The sequence below is a fragment of the Dipodomys spectabilis genome, unplaced genomic scaffold, assembly GCF_019054845.1.
Source record: "Dipodomys spectabilis isolate Male_0828 unplaced genomic scaffold, ASM1905484v1 ptg000069l, whole genome shotgun sequence".
Taxonomy (NCBI): domain Eukaryota; kingdom Metazoa; phylum Chordata; class Mammalia; order Rodentia; family Heteromyidae; genus Dipodomys; species Dipodomys spectabilis.
Genome location: NW_024870746.1, coordinates 17,771,268 through 17,788,336, shown reverse-complemented (window position 1 = coordinate 17,788,336; position 17,069 = coordinate 17,771,268). Strand labels below are relative to the sequence as shown.

Genomic DNA, 17,069 nt, shown 5'->3' with positions numbered 1-17,069 from the left:
GAGATGCATTAACACAGAGCCAATCAGATGAGGCAGGCATGAAGAAAGAACACAGAAGGCAACAAGCACATTTATCCACCTCCAACAGGATTCAGCACCTTCCCACAGTGGTGGGATAGCTTGTCTGCTTGTACAAAGTCCTGTTGTATTAAACCCATAATTCTTTTAGTTTTCACCCTCAAGCTTTCATATTGCAGAGGATTTAAATTAGCTCGAACTGGTAACATAGAAACTCATGGTCCATTTTGTACAATGCCAACATCTGAGGTTTTTCCGCCATCTCCTTTTTTATTTTTTGAGATACAATTAATATAATGATTAAAATCTATCAATTTTCATATCCAAATGCCATCATTAACCTTTTTTTAAAAAAATAGCAGTACTGGGGTTTGAACTCAGGACCTTATGTTTATTAGGCAAGTGCTCTACCACTTGAGCCAAGACTGTAGCTCTTCCATGGACCTCTGAATCCCAGTTTCTCTATTTATAAAATGGAAGTGACAATACCTTGGGTTTAGTTTGAGGATTAAATGATACAATATATTGCAAGTACTTAGGCTCCTGGCACACCATAATGCTCTATAAATGTTAATTGTTATCCCTGTAATTGTTATTACTAATGGAATGGGTTCATTCATGCATAGTGCATGGGACATGTTTTGGAAGAAAAGAGGAATAAAGCAGATTTTGTTTACTCTGAGAGGCAACAAATAAGTGCACTAAGAAAAGGGCCGGAGGGAAAGATGAGAGAAAAAAAAAAAAAGCTAATAGGGCTAGGCAAGTGTTGCTTCCATGAACCTGGGAGCCTGCATTCACCAACACTTGAGAAAGTCACCAAGAGTTAAAGGCTTCAACATGGGTGACAAAGGTGACATGTACTGGGGGGACAAGGCAGTCACTTTCCTTTCTAAGCTCATTTAGAACGGAAGGAAACAGGACTGTACCCACTGCCTTGGCCCTTCCAGACTTTAAAGCTGCTGTCTACTGTCCCCGCAAGCAATGGCAAAATTAAAGCAAAAGCATCGCTATCATGTTAAAAACCATTTAACTTATTCCTTGCTTTACTGGTACTCGACTTTTTGTCTTTAAGAAAGGGCTAGGGCCAGCCACAGTTACCTTGTGAGGTGTGCGTTTCCGAGTAGTGCTCGCCACACTGGACATGCATGGGAGGCAAGATGTACGGCTGCTGCCTCGGCTGAAACAGAACAACAGCAGGGCTGGGAAGGCCTTCACAGACTCACCAGAGAACCAGTCCCAGCATGCCACGATGCCCCCCATCCCCCTATCACAGGAAATGCATTGCAGCTCCTTCTCCAGCCACCCCTAGGACTCACCTTCTTCCATTCATCTCACTGCAAAGTTTGAGACTAGAGAAACAAAGGCAGATGGAGCTACGCATTATCTATGTTCTCATACACTTGCGACGTGTTCTATGCCTTCTGGGATGGAACAAGAACAAGGACAGCCTCATGATGGCGACCCAAGGAAGAAATAAAAAGATGGGTGCCTGCTCTGTCCTATCCAAAACTACCTCCCTCCTGAAGCCAGAAGCTCCTACATGCCAGAAGAGCTCATGAGCCTGGCTCCCAGCTCCACAGCAACCTCAAACAGGGTCACAGAGTTAGTGTTAAGCTGGCTCACTGGAAAATCCATATACCAATCTAACATGTGTTTTATACCAATGTATGTGAAGCTCTCAAACCCATTTGCTCACTCCTTCACCCATACCGAACCAAATGGGGAAGGGCTGGGCAAGAAATCTATTCTCACCATACCTCCTACCCAAATCAGCCTTTTTCCTGTGGACTATGACATAGTCAGTCTCTCTTTCTCTCTCTCTCTCCCCCTCTCTCTCTGTCTCCCCCACACCCCTTGCTTCCGTGTGTATGTGTACACATGCACACATGTATGTCAGTTATTTAGCTTGAATTCAAGGCCTAGGCACTGTCCCTTAGCTTTTATTTCTTCTTTCTTTTTTTTTTTTTCTCACAGCTGGCACTTTACCACTTAAGCCACAACTCTACTTCTGGGTTTTTTCTGCTAGTTAATTGGAGATGAGAGTCTCATGTACTTTCCTACATGGGTTGGCTTGGAACAGAGATCTTCAGATCTCAACATCTTGAGTAAGATTTACAGGTGTGACCTACTGAGGCCCAGATTTTCTCACAGATTCTTAAAAATGTCCATTTTGCCTCAGCCGGAACCACTTCCTACTGGACAGGAGAGTAAAACTTTGAAAAAATGTAACTCTACAATTCAATGGATGAAAGATTTGGTGAGCCAACAAAGGGAAATACAAGCATTCACCGTCACTCTTTAGCCTTTTGGCCTATGTCAAGTATAACAGCAGTATCCTTACTATGATGTAAAGTAAGTTATTTGGCCTGGCTAGGTAAAGTTTCCCATCAAGCAAATTCAGGTCCTTCCTCTCCCTACCTCAAACACTATCCACTTTAAAGATGTATTGAGCTTCTAGTAAGAGTTTGTTTGAAGAAAAAGTTTTGATATAGGGGGGAAAGAAATCTTTCTGATTATATGCTACTGAACTGAATGGTCTCTCAAATTTCCATTTGCTATGCATATTCTTTCAAGAAACCAAGAGCCAGCAGGGGTCACACTCCCATCCAGTTTCAAAGAAGGTGTATGTGGGGGGAGGGAAGTAGGGAAAAGGCTCACCTGTCATTTTCTCTGCTACAAAGGGTGCTCACTATCATGAAGACAAACAAAGAAGAAAATGGAGGCAAGGCATTCAACAATGCAAAGGAATCAAGAGAGCAGTTCCAGGAACCAAAAGGAAAGGCTGTCGATGCTCCTAAATATTCCCACCCATCCTTGCGGATGATTTCTAAGTTACAATCCAAAAATGTATTTTAAAAAATAGCAATACAGTTCAAGTCAGATTATGTCGTTTGCTTTCAATAGCTAGGAGGGATTTGTTCAAGGGAACAGAAATTCATGGAAGGTAAATATGGCGTACTGCTCCATCCTGCTCTCACATTTAAAACATTTCTAGAATTAACAGACTATATGAACTGGCACAAGTGTACAGGCAAAGGACAATCGTAGCTACTCCTTTAACAGCAAACTCAGCGTTATATTATTTATTTCAATCCTTTCTGCTTTCCTTGCTCCTTTTCTGCAAAGGCCTCTTGCATGCCAGCTAAACACTCAAGGGCTGAGCTATATCCCCGAACTATATCACATTTATTTCTCTCTTCCAATAGATGATTCCATTTCATTCCTGGCCTGCTAATAAAGAAATATATGAAATGCCATAGCATGGGCAGCAGGAAAGGAAAAGAAAATCAGCAATTGGCACTCTTGGTTGTCAGAAAGGAGGCCAAAAGACAATACATGTGTCCTCACTCATGTAAAGACCCATTGGTGAATGGTTTAAACCAAAAGGGCAGGAGAAATGGGGAAACTCAATTCCACTTCATATGGATCATCTTCATGCAAGAAAAAGTAATAATCCAGATTCTGGATAATCAGAATAACAGATCACAAGATTATTTTAGGCTTAAAATACTATTTAGGTATTTTGTGGACTTAACTGAGAAATTATCTAATCCAGATATCTTGACTGTAAAAAAAGGGGAGGGCAGGGGAAGAAAATAATATTATCAAAGAAGACAAGAATGAAAAAAAGCCCCAGTTTCTTAAATAAACCTACTGGGGCCGCGAGGGGAAAGCCTGAAGAGCCTTTCATGATCTCGAGGCAAAGGTCACAGGTGAGATAAGATACAGAAAACTGACATTAATAGGAGTCATATAGGCACTCAGGAATTCTCATGTAATGATATACTGACTCAACTCTAGAATTCCAAGAGTCCATTTTTACTCATTTTGCAGGAAACAAAAATTGTCCTCACGACTTTCCTTCTGCAAAACAAGTTACAGATGTGCTAAAGGTAAACACTACATAGGAAGAAAAATTCTATTTGAAGGCTGTTCTAATCTAGCGATATGGAACAAGTGCTCAATCTAGAATAAGTGGTCTTCATTGATTCTGTTCGTCATTGACTGTGTACAAAATATCATAATCTAAAGCCAAGAACTATGATAAAAAGCAGCAAGAAAGGTGAAAGAAAACCAATTCTTCATATTATCCTCAAGTAACTGTCAAATATACACATTATTCATACGATGAAGGGAAAAGTGAAAATTGAAAAGGAAGAAGGTAAGATCTACGGGGGAAATGTGGATCCGTCTGATTATTGACCATAGGCTGAAAATCAGAAAATACGCAGTCATTCTCTCCTATCCAATACTCTACCTGAGGAGACCATTTAACTAGAGACACCCAAGTTTTTCTCATTTAAACAAAAGCAGCTTCTGATGAGTTTGTTAAGCTACCTCTGTGGTGGTGAACACAAAAGTGAGCTTGTAACTGAAGATAGGTCTCCTTGCAGTGAGCAGAACAGACGAGCAGGAGGAGAAAACTGCAGACTAAAGGTACATACAAAACTCAGAGGCTATATCCTGAGAGGAGCAGGGATAAATACCAGGGGACACAATGGATGTTCACAACTCTTAGCTGGCTGAGACCCTTCTGTATTCTCACAACATATCCCCTTATTAGGAGACACTAGCCACATTCTCCCCCAAAGTGTTTACTTACTGAAGATTTTATACCTACCAGGGAGGACCGGCTCCAGGTGGGCTGCCGTCTGATGGGGGGTGGAGAGTTTGATTGTCTTCAAGGAAGGTTGAAAACATAAGGATGACATGATTATTTAGCAGATATAAAAAGGCCAGACAGACAAGAAAGAAGAGGAGAAGAAAAAGAGACAAGATCTCGAAAATTATATCCAAATCTAAACACTGCCCATGTCTGGATACTGATGCTAAGAACAATATTGACTTTCTTTTTTATTCTCTTTATTCTCACAATGTTTGCAACATACAATATAAAACATTGGGGGCTAGGAAGGTGGCTTAGTGGTAAAGGGCTTACCTTGCATGCCTGAGGCCCTGGGTTTGATTCCTCAGCACCACATAAGCAAAAAGAAAAAAGCCGGAAGTGGAGCTGTGGCTCAAGTGGTAGAGCGCTAGCCTTGAGCTGAAGAGCTGAGGGGCAGCACCCAGGCCCAGAGTTCAGGCCCCACGACCGGACTCCCCCCCAAAAAAACTATATTAAAAAATATATAAAACATTGTGATAATATTTACCAACTAATACAAGAAGAATGAGGCTGGGCCACTCCATGGGTTTAAAAACTGTATCCTTTGTACCTTTGAGCAAGTGCAAACTCACTCATAATAAAAAGTATGAAGCAACAAGAAAAAGTATTTGTAAATGTTTCTAGTTAGTCAAATGAAATTCCCAAATAGATGAAATATTTTCACTCTAAGTATTTTTCACTATAAATATTTTTCACATATTACAAATATTTATCTGAATACTTTTTTGGGGGAAGAGGTGCTTGGGATCAAATCCAGAACCTCATGAATGCTACATAAACACTATAGCACCAAACCACAACCCCTGAACCAGAGCTCTTAAATCTATGCAAATAAGAGTTTAAAAAAAAAAAGTTAGTGAGAACTAGGAGCATTATCAAAACATTGGGAAGTGAACTAAAAAAATGGTTCTTTATTTATTTGTTTATTTAGTTATAAAACTCTGAGCTTTAGTGCCTGCTAGGCAGGCATTCAACCACTTGATCTACATCCTGAAACCTTTTTGTTATCATTTTTTTGAGAAGGATCTCTCATCTATGTCTTAGGCCCAGCCTGGCCCTCCATCTTCTTATTTCAGTTTCTTTTTTTTTTCTTCCTCTTCTTTTTTCATTTTTGGTCAGTTGTAGGGCTTGAACTCAGGGACTGGCACTTTTCTTGAGCTCCTTTGCTCAATGCTAGCACTCTACCACTTTGAGCCTCAGCACCATTTCCCATTCTCTGGTGGTTAATTGGAGATAAGAGTCTCAAGGACTTTCCTGCCCATGCTGGCTTTGAAACACAATCCTCAGATCTCAGCTTCCTGAGTAGCTAGAAATACAGGCATGAGCTACCAGTGCCTGGATCCTATTTTACAGTTTCTATGTATCTAAGATGACAGATATGTGCAACCACTTAGCTACTGGTTGAGATGGTCTTACCTAATTTTTTTCTGGGCTGGCTCTGAAGCTCGATCCTCCCAACCTCAGCCTTCTAAGAATAGCTGGGGATATAAATGTGATCCACCAGACCCAGATTCAAAGGTGCCTTTGAGAAATAGGTCTCAAATACCACACAATGTTTTCCTTAGCCCTAACTATTAACCATTTAAAAAATAAATTCTTCCATCTAGGGGACTCTCTTTATTCTGGCACTTCACAATTCCTCAGGCTTTTGGTTATAAAAATTTTTTTTCTTATGAAATAATGGAGACAGTACAGCAATGTTAGAGTAGCCACAGTCAGTATTAGCAGACCTATGTCAGACACCTTCCCTTACTTCTCTCTCCCCAGGCGAGAAGTTAAGGAAACATTCCTTACAAGGAGCTATGCTTACAAGGTCACAAGGAGGAACAGAAAAGTCAATGGCAGTCTTTTCTGGAGGTTAGAGAATGGAAAGTTTCGGGAAGGAAGGTGGACATAGCTGCTCCTGTGTACAGAAGGGTCCTGAGAAAATACTCATTTCTAAACTCTACAGGGATGTCCTGGGCCTTGCTATAACCCGTACTGAGCTTCTGGAATTGTATATTGAGTTTAATGTGTTTGTGGGGAAGACTCCCATTTTTTTAATCATAAAGAAGAACATGCCATAATGTGCTATGAAGATATTTGAAAAGGTTATTACTACAGAATTTCTTTTCCTGGTTTTCAGTCTAATATGTGATGTTCGTTAATATATTTTTAAAAGACCACTGATGGTCTTTTTAAAAGGCACTGATGGCTCATGCTCAGGAGACTGAGATCTGAGGATCACAGTTCAAAGACAGCCCAAAGCGGGAAGTCTATGAGACTATCTTTAACCACCAGAAAACCAGAAGTGGTGCTGTGGCTCAAAGTGGTAGCGCACTAGCCTTGAGCAAAAGAGCTGAGGGACAATGCCCTGAGTTCAAGCCCTGTGACAGTTCCTCAACCTCCTCCTATAACACCCCCACAAAAAAGACCACAAAAGAAAAATACTGGAAGTGGCACTGTGACTCAACTGGTAGAGCGCTCGCCTTGAGCTGAAGAGCTGAGGGACAGCACCCAGACCCAGAGTTAAAAGTCCCATGACCAATCAAAAAAAAAAAAAAAAAGAAAAAAGAAAAGAAAAGAAAAACACTGAGCAAATACTACAGTAAAGCTACTTGCTGAGAAATAGTTAAACTGAAGACAGCAGCAAATCCCACTTTTCTGGATTTTTTTAAAATTATCCACTTTATAGAAGTCAACTACTGAATTCCTAGAGACCACCCTCCAAGGTCAAAGTCAGAGCAGAGTGGACTGGTACAGGGAGCCAAAGGAATCTACTCCAGATGAAGGCATGGGGGGTTGCACGAGAGAACGTGTGTGGAAGATAGAGCTGCTTAATTTGCTACATCTCCTGGTTTAACCTTTGCAAACCTTGCTGGTGGGCTAAGCCTTTTCAGACATACTTTTAGACCCCAGCAGTATCTGGTTTGAAAAGGCCTCCATCAGATGGAGGGGAAAAAAGCCTGTATTGACCTGAGGAATCCATTTCTAAAGCAGCCACGTTCTCCAGCAGCGGCAGCTGTAGGGCAATATTCTGCCATGCTTGGATGTGTCCACTGTGGGAGTGGAAAAGGCAGCTCCTCTCTTGCATTTACATCCCTGATACGCTTTGAACCAAAATTAAACCCCTTGGGTATCCAAATGGCAAACTTGGCTGAGGAACTTTTTTTGAAGGCAACCAAAGGTAAAGACGACGCCAGAGTGAGCCCCAGCACGCCATCTCCGAGGTCAAGCCACGTTGGAAGTGCCCTCATCAGACTCCCCTTTCTCATCTTTATTTCCAAACTAAATTAAAAAGACACACAGATTTGTGACATCTCTGAGTGCCTTCCAAATCTGCCTCTAATTACCCTGGCCTCTCATTTGCAGTCAGATGACATGACCCAGGAGCGCACGCAGGGTTAGCCAACTGTGTGAGCAGAACGGGGCTGAGGATGACAGGAACACCTGCCCTTTCAAGTTGGCTCATCGCTCTGCTACCCACTTCTGAGAACACTCCACATCTAACACGGAGGGGCACCCCGGCAAATTGGGAACTGCTCGGTTCTTCCGAACTCAGAGCCGAAGGTCGGAAAGGCACTAATGTGGCCCACCCATCCGGGCAGTTAAGAATTCACAGTCAATTTGTGAATTATTTGCTCTCTGCATATGGACTACACATAGACAGTCTTTATCATTAAAGTTCTTTCACTCCTGCCTGGCTTCAGCCTACTTCACTGGCTTCCACAAGGATCAATGGGAAAAGAGCAAATAGAAAGGAGTGGTTTACAACCCCATAAAGGACATGAGTTAATCTAACAAAACCAGGTAGCGAAAGAGAAAAGAACTTGACTTACTCAGTGCAGATTTTGTTTTGTTTGTAAAACTTGTGCCGTGTTGTAAATAAACGGGAAATATACTTGGCGTTTTCAATGTCATCCTTGGAAGGGACGAAGAAAAAAAAAAAAACAAAACACAATAGTTTATTCGATTAAGATATGCATTTCACTAAGATTCTTCTATTCAAAGAGACAGCTCCTCTTCCCTCCAGTTCTGGGCCACGAAGCAAATCAACCTGCTGGATTTCGGTGCATTGCAGCCATGCCTGCAAAGCTCACCAGAGAATGGTGGAAAATGGTACCCACTATAGAATTCTTCATGTCCGAGGCAGAGGGGAGCTGAACTGATAAACTGGCAGCTCCTCACCTACTTCAGAACGAAGTGCCTTTCAAGTAAGCAACAGAAAATCAAGGCACGGCAGAGTCCACAGTGAACATCGTGAAGCTGAAGGCAGTGAGACACAGCCGCAGCACCGGCTGTAGAGCAGGGACTCAAGAAGGTCAGTCACCCAGCTGACTTTGGATAAAGCTTGGGCTATAATGGGACCAAAAAATTCGGGTCAGCCAGCAAAAGAAAATGCAATAATGTCACACAATCGGGGCTTACCCGACAATGGCTGTGACTAGAGTGCCCAAGAATGCAGCCGGCCAGACAAGGAGACACATCACAGATAAGGTGGCCGGCCGGAGGACTCGGTATCCTACATGCCAATGGTCAGCACTCAAACCTGGCATTGTAAGCATGGAAGTTCACCAACACTACCTTGAAATGAGTAACAGTAGCACTGGGCAAGTACTGGAAAAGTATCTGTTCCAGTAATGATTCTCTCAAGATACAGAGAACAGGCCAAGGACATGAAGAGGGGAAAGCCAACCCGCAGCTCCTCACCAGGCCCCATCTGTGCTGTCCCTTTTGCTCACCGTGTGGAATAAGGCAGTCTCCTCCTTGTTGATGAGCTCTACCAGTATGGCCGACTTGTTATGCGTGATGCTCCCAATATCGTTCCACCTAGGCCAAAAGAAACACAACTATTTGCCCACAGATGTCTTATGAACTCAGCATCAGGTAGTGTGGGGTCCTGTGCTACTGTCAAAATTCATTTTGCAAACTGTGATGGAATTGCTTTATTTTTCAATGTTAAAGAAGAGAAGATGTACCTATTTACGTAAGTAAACATTCTATACATTCTATGTGTCTAGGTATTGATACACATAAAATGAAGTTTATAGATAAAATAAAGCTTACACTCATAAGAGAGTTTCAAGAGACTATTCCTGCTTTTACCCTTCATACACATTCTAACATGACAAAGTATTTTCTAATAATCCAACCTTTTGTTTATGCTAGGTCTTGAGCTTTCCAGGCAAGTGCTCCGTCACTTGAGCCACATTCTGAGTCCTTTTGCTTTTTAACTTATTTTTCAATTACGGTCTTGTGCTAACGTTGTCCAAATCAGTCTTGGATTATCTTCCTACCTTTGCCTCCCAAGTAACAGGGACCACAGGTATGTAGGTATGGGCTACCATGTCTAGCTTTTTTTTCTTTTTTCGATGTGTAGAAGGGGTGGCCCATTAAACATTTTTATTAATACAAATTAATTGTTGCAAGGGATTTCACTGTGGTATTTCCATATATGCATATATGTACTGTGATTCAAATTCACATATATGTACTGTGACCAAATAGCCCTCCTTCTATATGTACACAATCATGAGGATGATTGTGATTTTTTTTTTAGGTCTAGATTCTGCGTATGACATCTGTTTTTCTAAGCTTAGCTTATTTACTTTTGAGCCAGCGTAACACTACTTTTTGCCCTCGCTGGCCCTGAAACATGGTCCTCCTACCTTTACCTCCCAAACATAACCCCTCTATTTTATTACAGAAGAGAACAATATTAAGAATTCATGTGTTTTCCAGAACCTAAAATGAAGAACTCCTATAGACTCTATATTGTAATATGTACTACAAATAGACTATATCACCCAGAAAAAAAAAGTCAGGGCACACATACATATATGCACCCAGACAGACAGACAGACAGACAGACAGACAGACAGACAGACACACACACACACACACACACACACACACACACACACACACACACACATACTTCCCTTCCCTGTCCTATTAGAGATTTTTTTAAAAATTATATATTATTGTAAAAATTCAGTACAGAGGGGTTACAGTTACATAAGTAAGGTAATGAGTACATTTCCTATAGAGCATTGTCACCTCCTCCTTTCTTTTTCCCCTACTATTCCTTCCTTCCACACCTCCCCAACTCCTCCCTCCCCTCACCCAAGTTGTAAAGTTCGTTTTCTTGTATATCTTCTCACAGTTACAATGGGTCGACTAAAGACTTTGTTTAAAAGGATATATCCCCCAAAACACCAAAGGGGGAATAGTTCCCATTCTCCTTGGAGCCCGTTCTCCACCATATGTTACTACTGCCTACCTTTCACTTGGAGCCCCATCCTATAACTCCCTACCCTCTGTAATTCCAGACCCACTCCTTATGCACTACATCTGTTTGCTTGTTACCCTTCCACCATCTTCTGCCTGGATAATTCCTTTCGGACTCATCTTCTCTAGGAAGCCTTTCCTCCTTTCTAATCATGCACATGGAGAAGGACTTGCTGGAGTTATCTACCAGCCCCCATACACTGGAATAAGATTTCACTTCTATGATTAGATCTCTCGCTTGTCCTTGTTAGACCACAAGGCCCCATGCTTCTGGAGACATTCTGCTTCTTCATCTATGCACCCCAAGTCTTAAGCCTACTGCCTCTCACAGAGCACTCAACAAATATTTTTTAAAAGGATGAAAATTAGGGCTAGAGATGTGGCTCAGCAGTAGGGTGACTGCCTAGCATTTAAAATGCCTGGGCTTGCTGATCTCCAGCACTGCAAAATATGAAATGAATGAATGAACAAATGAATAGATGAATGAAGGATGGAGTCAATAAAACACAGAGCAAAAGTAATAAATAATATCACCTCTCACCTGTACACAATACGATTCTTTATCTCCACATATGTGATTCTCACATTCAATAGGGCAGCTAGTTTTTGCTCCTAGTATAGAGGCAATTTATTTTATTTATTTTATTTTTTTATTTTTTTGGGTCCAGTCGTGGGTCCTGAACTCTGGGCCTGGGCGCTGTCCCTCAGATCTTCAGCTCAAGGCCACTTCCTGCTTTTTTCTTTTTGCTTATGTGGTGCTGAGGAATCGAACCCAGGGCCTCAGGCATGCAAGGCAAGCGCTCTACCACTGAGCCACCTTCCCAGCCCTATAGAGGCAACTAAATACAAATGAGTGACTCGGCCACAAACCTCTCTATGGGTCGGGGCTAGATGAGTTGTCTACCTGGGGCTTCTAGATTTTTCCCTGGTCATCTGTCCTTTACACATGCAATGTGTAAATTTAATGTTCAGTCTGTCTTCTGAGGTGACACTCTGAATGTGTTCAGCCCAGCGTGGGTCCAGCTGCCTCGTCCACCAGTTAACAGCTACCTGGACTTCAGCTCTTTGTGCCTTAGTGAGCGTCTCATGAGATAAGAGATAACTTGGTTTCCTCTGGCTCTGTTCCTCTGCATCAAAACTACCAAAGCTTTTGGGATGCTTCTCCACCTACCACATGCCTCCTCTGGAGGCACCGTGAACATGGCCCCATAGCAGAAGTAAATCTTCTTGTGAAGAATTTCAAAATAAGTGGGAAAAAAAGTCCCAATGTCAATGATAAAGCTTAATCTCATCATACTCGAAACTCTTATTCTTCTATTTCACCTCAAATAGCTTTTCCTTTTCAGACCCATGGAGAAAAATCTACCATCAATTCAACTTCAGAGAGTTGGTGGGATAAAAATGCCTGGCCAGTTCTGAATGAGCATAAAAATTTACAGACTTTCCTTCATTTATTCTTTGTTGCTGTGACTTCGAGTTGACTCTCAGTTGTGTCCAAAGGTCAAAAAGTTTATTCTAACCCCTAAAGATCTCAGATCTTATTCCAGGCTCAATAATATCCCTATTCAAAGAGCAAGGGAAAAAAAAATTATGAAAACAACAGGAGGGTGGGGACCAAGGGAAAGAAAAGCCAGTCAGGAAGCTTTGGGTTGGAAAACTGTTTCAAAATGGCCGGAATTAGCTGCTGACCCAGAAAACACATGCAAGCCAAGATTCGTTTCCAGAATGTTACTGACACTTTCCTCTGAGAGCTGTCTCTGATCACCTGCCTTAGAGGCACAGCTCTGCCTATCTGATACCCACACAGGAAAGGTGCTCTTCAAGTAAATATGGGCCATATTGGAACCAAGAGACACTGACAAAAACAACCAACTCATGGGCAGAGAACAGGGTGGGAGAGACTTCTTGTATAGTATACTTGTAGTAAGTGAAAAAGAGGGCTAAAGTATCCATGCAACACAATAACAAAAAGTGCCTGTCCTTTAATTTTTTTAATAATGAATTACTTTTTAAAATTTATTATTAATTTCTTTGTTGGTCATGAGGCTTGAACTCAGGGTCTAGTGGTTGTCCCTGAGCTTTTTCACTTAAGGCTAGCATTCCACCATTCTGGGCCACAGCATCACTTCAGGTTTTCTTTAATTGGAAATAAGAGTCTCGTGGATATTTCGGCCTGGGTAGGCTTGGAACCATGATCCTCAGACCTCGGCCTCCTGAATAACTAACTGGGACTACAGGCACAAGCCACTACACATAGCTAATTAATTACCTTTTTTTTTTTGTCGGTCATGGGGCTTGAACTCTTGGCTTGGACGTTGTACCTGCATTCTTCAGCCCAAGGCAAGTGCTCTACCGCTTGAGCCACAGCCCCACTTCCAGTTTTCTAGTGGTTTATTGGAGATAAGAGTCTCACAGACTTTCCTGCCCGGGCTGGCTTTGAACCGTGATCTTTAGATCTCAGCTTCCTGAGTAGCTAGGATTACAGGCGTGAGCCACCGGTGCCCAGCTAATTAATTACTTTTAAAATACATTTTTACAATTAATCTTGTTTGTTAATATAAAAATTAGTTTACATCTGGGCCTGGTGGGTGAATGCCTATAAAACCAGCAATCTCAGCAATCAAGTGACTGAGGCAAGAAAGAGCTTAAGTTCAAGGCCAGCAAGATCCTATCTCAAAAAAGCAAAAGAAAGCAAAAAATCTCACATAATTGAGCAGGGGATGGTGACTCCCATCTGTAATCTCAGCCACATGGGAAGTTCATGGAGATCATGATCTGAGATGAACTCAGGAAGAAAGTTTGTGAGATTCCATCTCAGGCAAAAAGGTAGGCATGGTGATGAGTACCTGTAACCCCAGCTATGTGGGAGATATAAGTAAGCCATTGTCTGATGATGGCCTGGGCAAAAAGGAAAGACCCTATTCAAACAAGTAACTAAAAGTACTCTAGTAGGAGAGTGCCTATGTAGTAATCACAGGGTGCTGAGTTCAAACCCCAGTACCGTTTTAAAAAAGTCATTATAATTATCATCATCAAAATAAAAGGAGAAACAATCAACTCAGCTTGCACTCTGTGGGCACCAGTGGTTAAGACAGAGGTGGCAGGACAATGGGAAAGCAGTTGGGACCTCAGGACTGGCCCTGGATGGTCTCAACAAAACTGAGCCTTAGGAGATGGGCCAGGCCAGTCCCACTCTCTGAAGAACCCCACGCAGCGGGGTTCCTGGAGTCCAGTGGGAAGAGGGAGTCTCCCCTCCTCAATCAGGCCACTAGGCCTGCAGGCCCCCCATAACTGCTCTAATCTTTCACAGGGCAGATCACACCTGAGTTGAGAAAAGAAAGCTCAATTCTGGATCACTCGATGGGCTAACTTAATGAAGTTATTGCTTAGAGTCTCTCTACAAGTTTTGTTTTTTAAGGAGTTACCATTACCTGTGGATTACTGGTTGTCTTCCAATCCTGTTTCTCACAAAAATCCCCATAAAGAAAATGCCAAGGTGCACATTGTTTCCATGGTTGTCCTGCACATGACCAATAAAAGACACTTGTTATGACACGTCTTCATTATTCAGATTCATCATAGCCAACCTATGGGATCTACCTAAGTGTCTGCAGATGCATGAACAGGCAAAGACAATGTAGTATGATGTGGTATGGTGTGGTGTGCTGTGGTGTAGATGCACCTGTAATCCCAGCTCCTCAAGAGGCTGAGATCTAAGAATTGTAGTTCGAAGCCAGCCCAGGCAGGAACGTCTATAAGATTCTTATCTACTAAACTACCAAAAAAGCTGGGAGTGGAGCATTGGCTAGAGGTAGAGTGCTAGCCTTGAACAAAAACAAAGTTGAGGACAGAGCCCAGGCCCTCAGTTCAAGCCCCCAGGACTAACATCCTCCCCCCAGAAAAGAAGAAGGCATCCTGTTCTTTGATACAAACACTACAGAAGAAAGTGAAACAAACAACTGGGAGACTTCATTCTAAGTTAAAGTAAGCCAGGAACAGACAGACACTGCGATTCACTTAGATGTAAAAGTAGAATCTAAAAGACTTGAACTCATTGGAACACAGTAGAACAGTGGTGAGAAGAAATGTTGATCAAAAGATATAAAATTTCCTTTAGATCAAAGGAATAAATTCAAGTGAACTATTGCATGTCATGCTGACCATAGTAATACACAATGGAGCTTATTCCAGAAAATCTACTAAGGGTAGATTTAAAAGTGTACTCGCCACAAAAAGCTAAGTATGTGTTATCATTCATATGTTAATTCATTAACATTGAACATATACATATATATGTATATATAACTTTTATGTCTACTCTCACTTTTATACATCAATTTAAAGAAAAAAATCTATAGGTACTTGCAATGCAAAAGATCACCAACAGTCTTACAGAATTTGTTTGCAGCCATCCATGATACCACAGCCATGGGTAAGTGCTGTGGGGGAGGGGAACATATATAAGGGTATAGGGCTAGAGGGAAGAGTCCTGAGAGAATCAGCCTCACTGCATATCTTGGTGTTCATTTTCATTCTCTCTGTCTCTCTCCCCCCCAAATAGTCTATATATTATATATGTTGTTATATAAGATGTAGTATATATTATATTATTACTATTTATAATATTATAACATATCCTATAATAGCATATACTATAGCTTATATAATATATATTTGTCACAACATACTTCTGGTTGAAGAGAGAACTTCATGATTTCTCAAACTTGGCAATTTGAACATTTTCTTTCATGAATACCCATTCATTTTTTAAACTTAGTTGTTGTTTTAAAGTCAAAGCTATAGATGAACACACTTGGAAGAGTTGGGACATTCCCCAGGGCTTGTTTACAAGAAGCCTCAGATCTGGGCCCCCCACTTCCTCACCCCATAGGCAAAATCTGCACCTCTGTGAACTTCTGCAGCCCTTGTGTTTGATCCCCACCATGGAGAATGCCACTCACTAGGAGGAAATTTTCCCCCAAACACTCCCTTCTTTTCCCTCTGTTCCCTCTTCTTAGAACTCACATTATTATACCACTGGACAGCCTGGGTGGTTCTCTAATTCTTTTATCCCCTGTTGTCCACTACTCATTACTTTGAGCTTTTTATTGTTTTTGAGAACTTTTCTCAATTCTATCTTCAAATCTGTCCATTAAGTCTTCTATTTCTTATATATCCTATTTTTAATTTCTACATCCTTTTTATTTTCTACATGTTCTTCCTGTAGGAGCCCTTTTTTTCTTTTGTAAGATTTTGCAATTGGGGGCTGAGAAGGTGGCTCAGTGGTAGAGTGCTTGTCTTGCATGCATGAGGCCCTGGGTTCTATTCCTCGATACCACATCGGTAGAAAAAGCCAGAAGTAGCACTGTGGCTCAAGTGGTAGAGAGTTAGCCTTGACCTGAAGAGCTGAAGGACAGTGCCCGGGTCCAAAGTTTTGATCCCATGACTGACAACAACAACAAAAATGATTTTGCAAGTTTGGGGGTAGCATTTTGGACAGGGAGGTTTCTCTTCTGCAAAGTCAACTCCAGCTAAGTTAGTTCTCCCTTCCAGCCTCTTTTGTTCCCATGAGGGTCTCCTGTGTATCTGCACTGAGAGTGGGTGCTAAGGGATGGCTGCAAGCTTGTGGGCACAGGAGCTTGTAGAGTTCTTAGATGGGACCCTGGATGTCTATTCTTCAGTCTGGTCCAGTCAAATGCTTCCAATCTGTTGCCTTGGAGACTGTAATCCTGGAGTAGGAACAAGCTGATCACTGACTACATAAACTGTCCCTCAGTCCTCTGCTTTTTCTGGCGGAAGTCATATTTCAGGAACAAGAGAAAGACCATGCACGACTAAAGCAAAGAAAGAGGGAGGACAGCTGAGTTCCCCTGGTACTTCCGAGCCATTAAGGCTCGGAAGACAGGGTCCTTTCTTGGTGATATCTTCCCACCCCACCTACCAAAGCTGGCACTAGAATAGAGCCAGCAGTGGCTGGTGGCCAAAGCAAAAAGAACTAGAAAAAGAAAAGAGAATGGGCTTGGGGATGATGAGAAACTGAAAAGGTAATTTCTACCACAGAGAAAGACATACAGGCAGAGAAGATGCGAGGAATGGGCACGGAAGGAAAGTTCTG

General features: G+C 41.9%; 1 protein-coding gene across 2 annotated transcripts in view; it reads right to left on the bottom strand.

The window, feature by feature from the left end:
- The window catches only part of Ptpn14 (protein tyrosine phosphatase non-receptor type 14), a 94,521-nt gene that overhangs the window by 22,339 nt on the left and 55,113 nt on the right, over positions 1 to 17,069 (bottom strand). For both annotated transcript variants that reach the window (XM_042682262.1, XM_042682263.1), the window contains exons 7-11: positions 14,386 to 14,474; positions 9,406 to 9,493; positions 8,503 to 8,585; positions 4,640 to 4,697; positions 1,117 to 1,195 (exon numbers count right to left, since the gene is read on the bottom strand). In XM_042682262.1, coding sequence (XP_042538196.1) covers positions 1,117 to 1,195; positions 4,640 to 4,697; positions 8,503 to 8,585; positions 9,406 to 9,493; positions 14,386 to 14,474 — 397 coding nt within the window. The remainder of the gene's footprint in view (positions 1 to 1,116; positions 1,196 to 4,639; positions 4,698 to 8,502; positions 8,586 to 9,405; positions 9,494 to 14,385; positions 14,475 to 17,069) is intronic.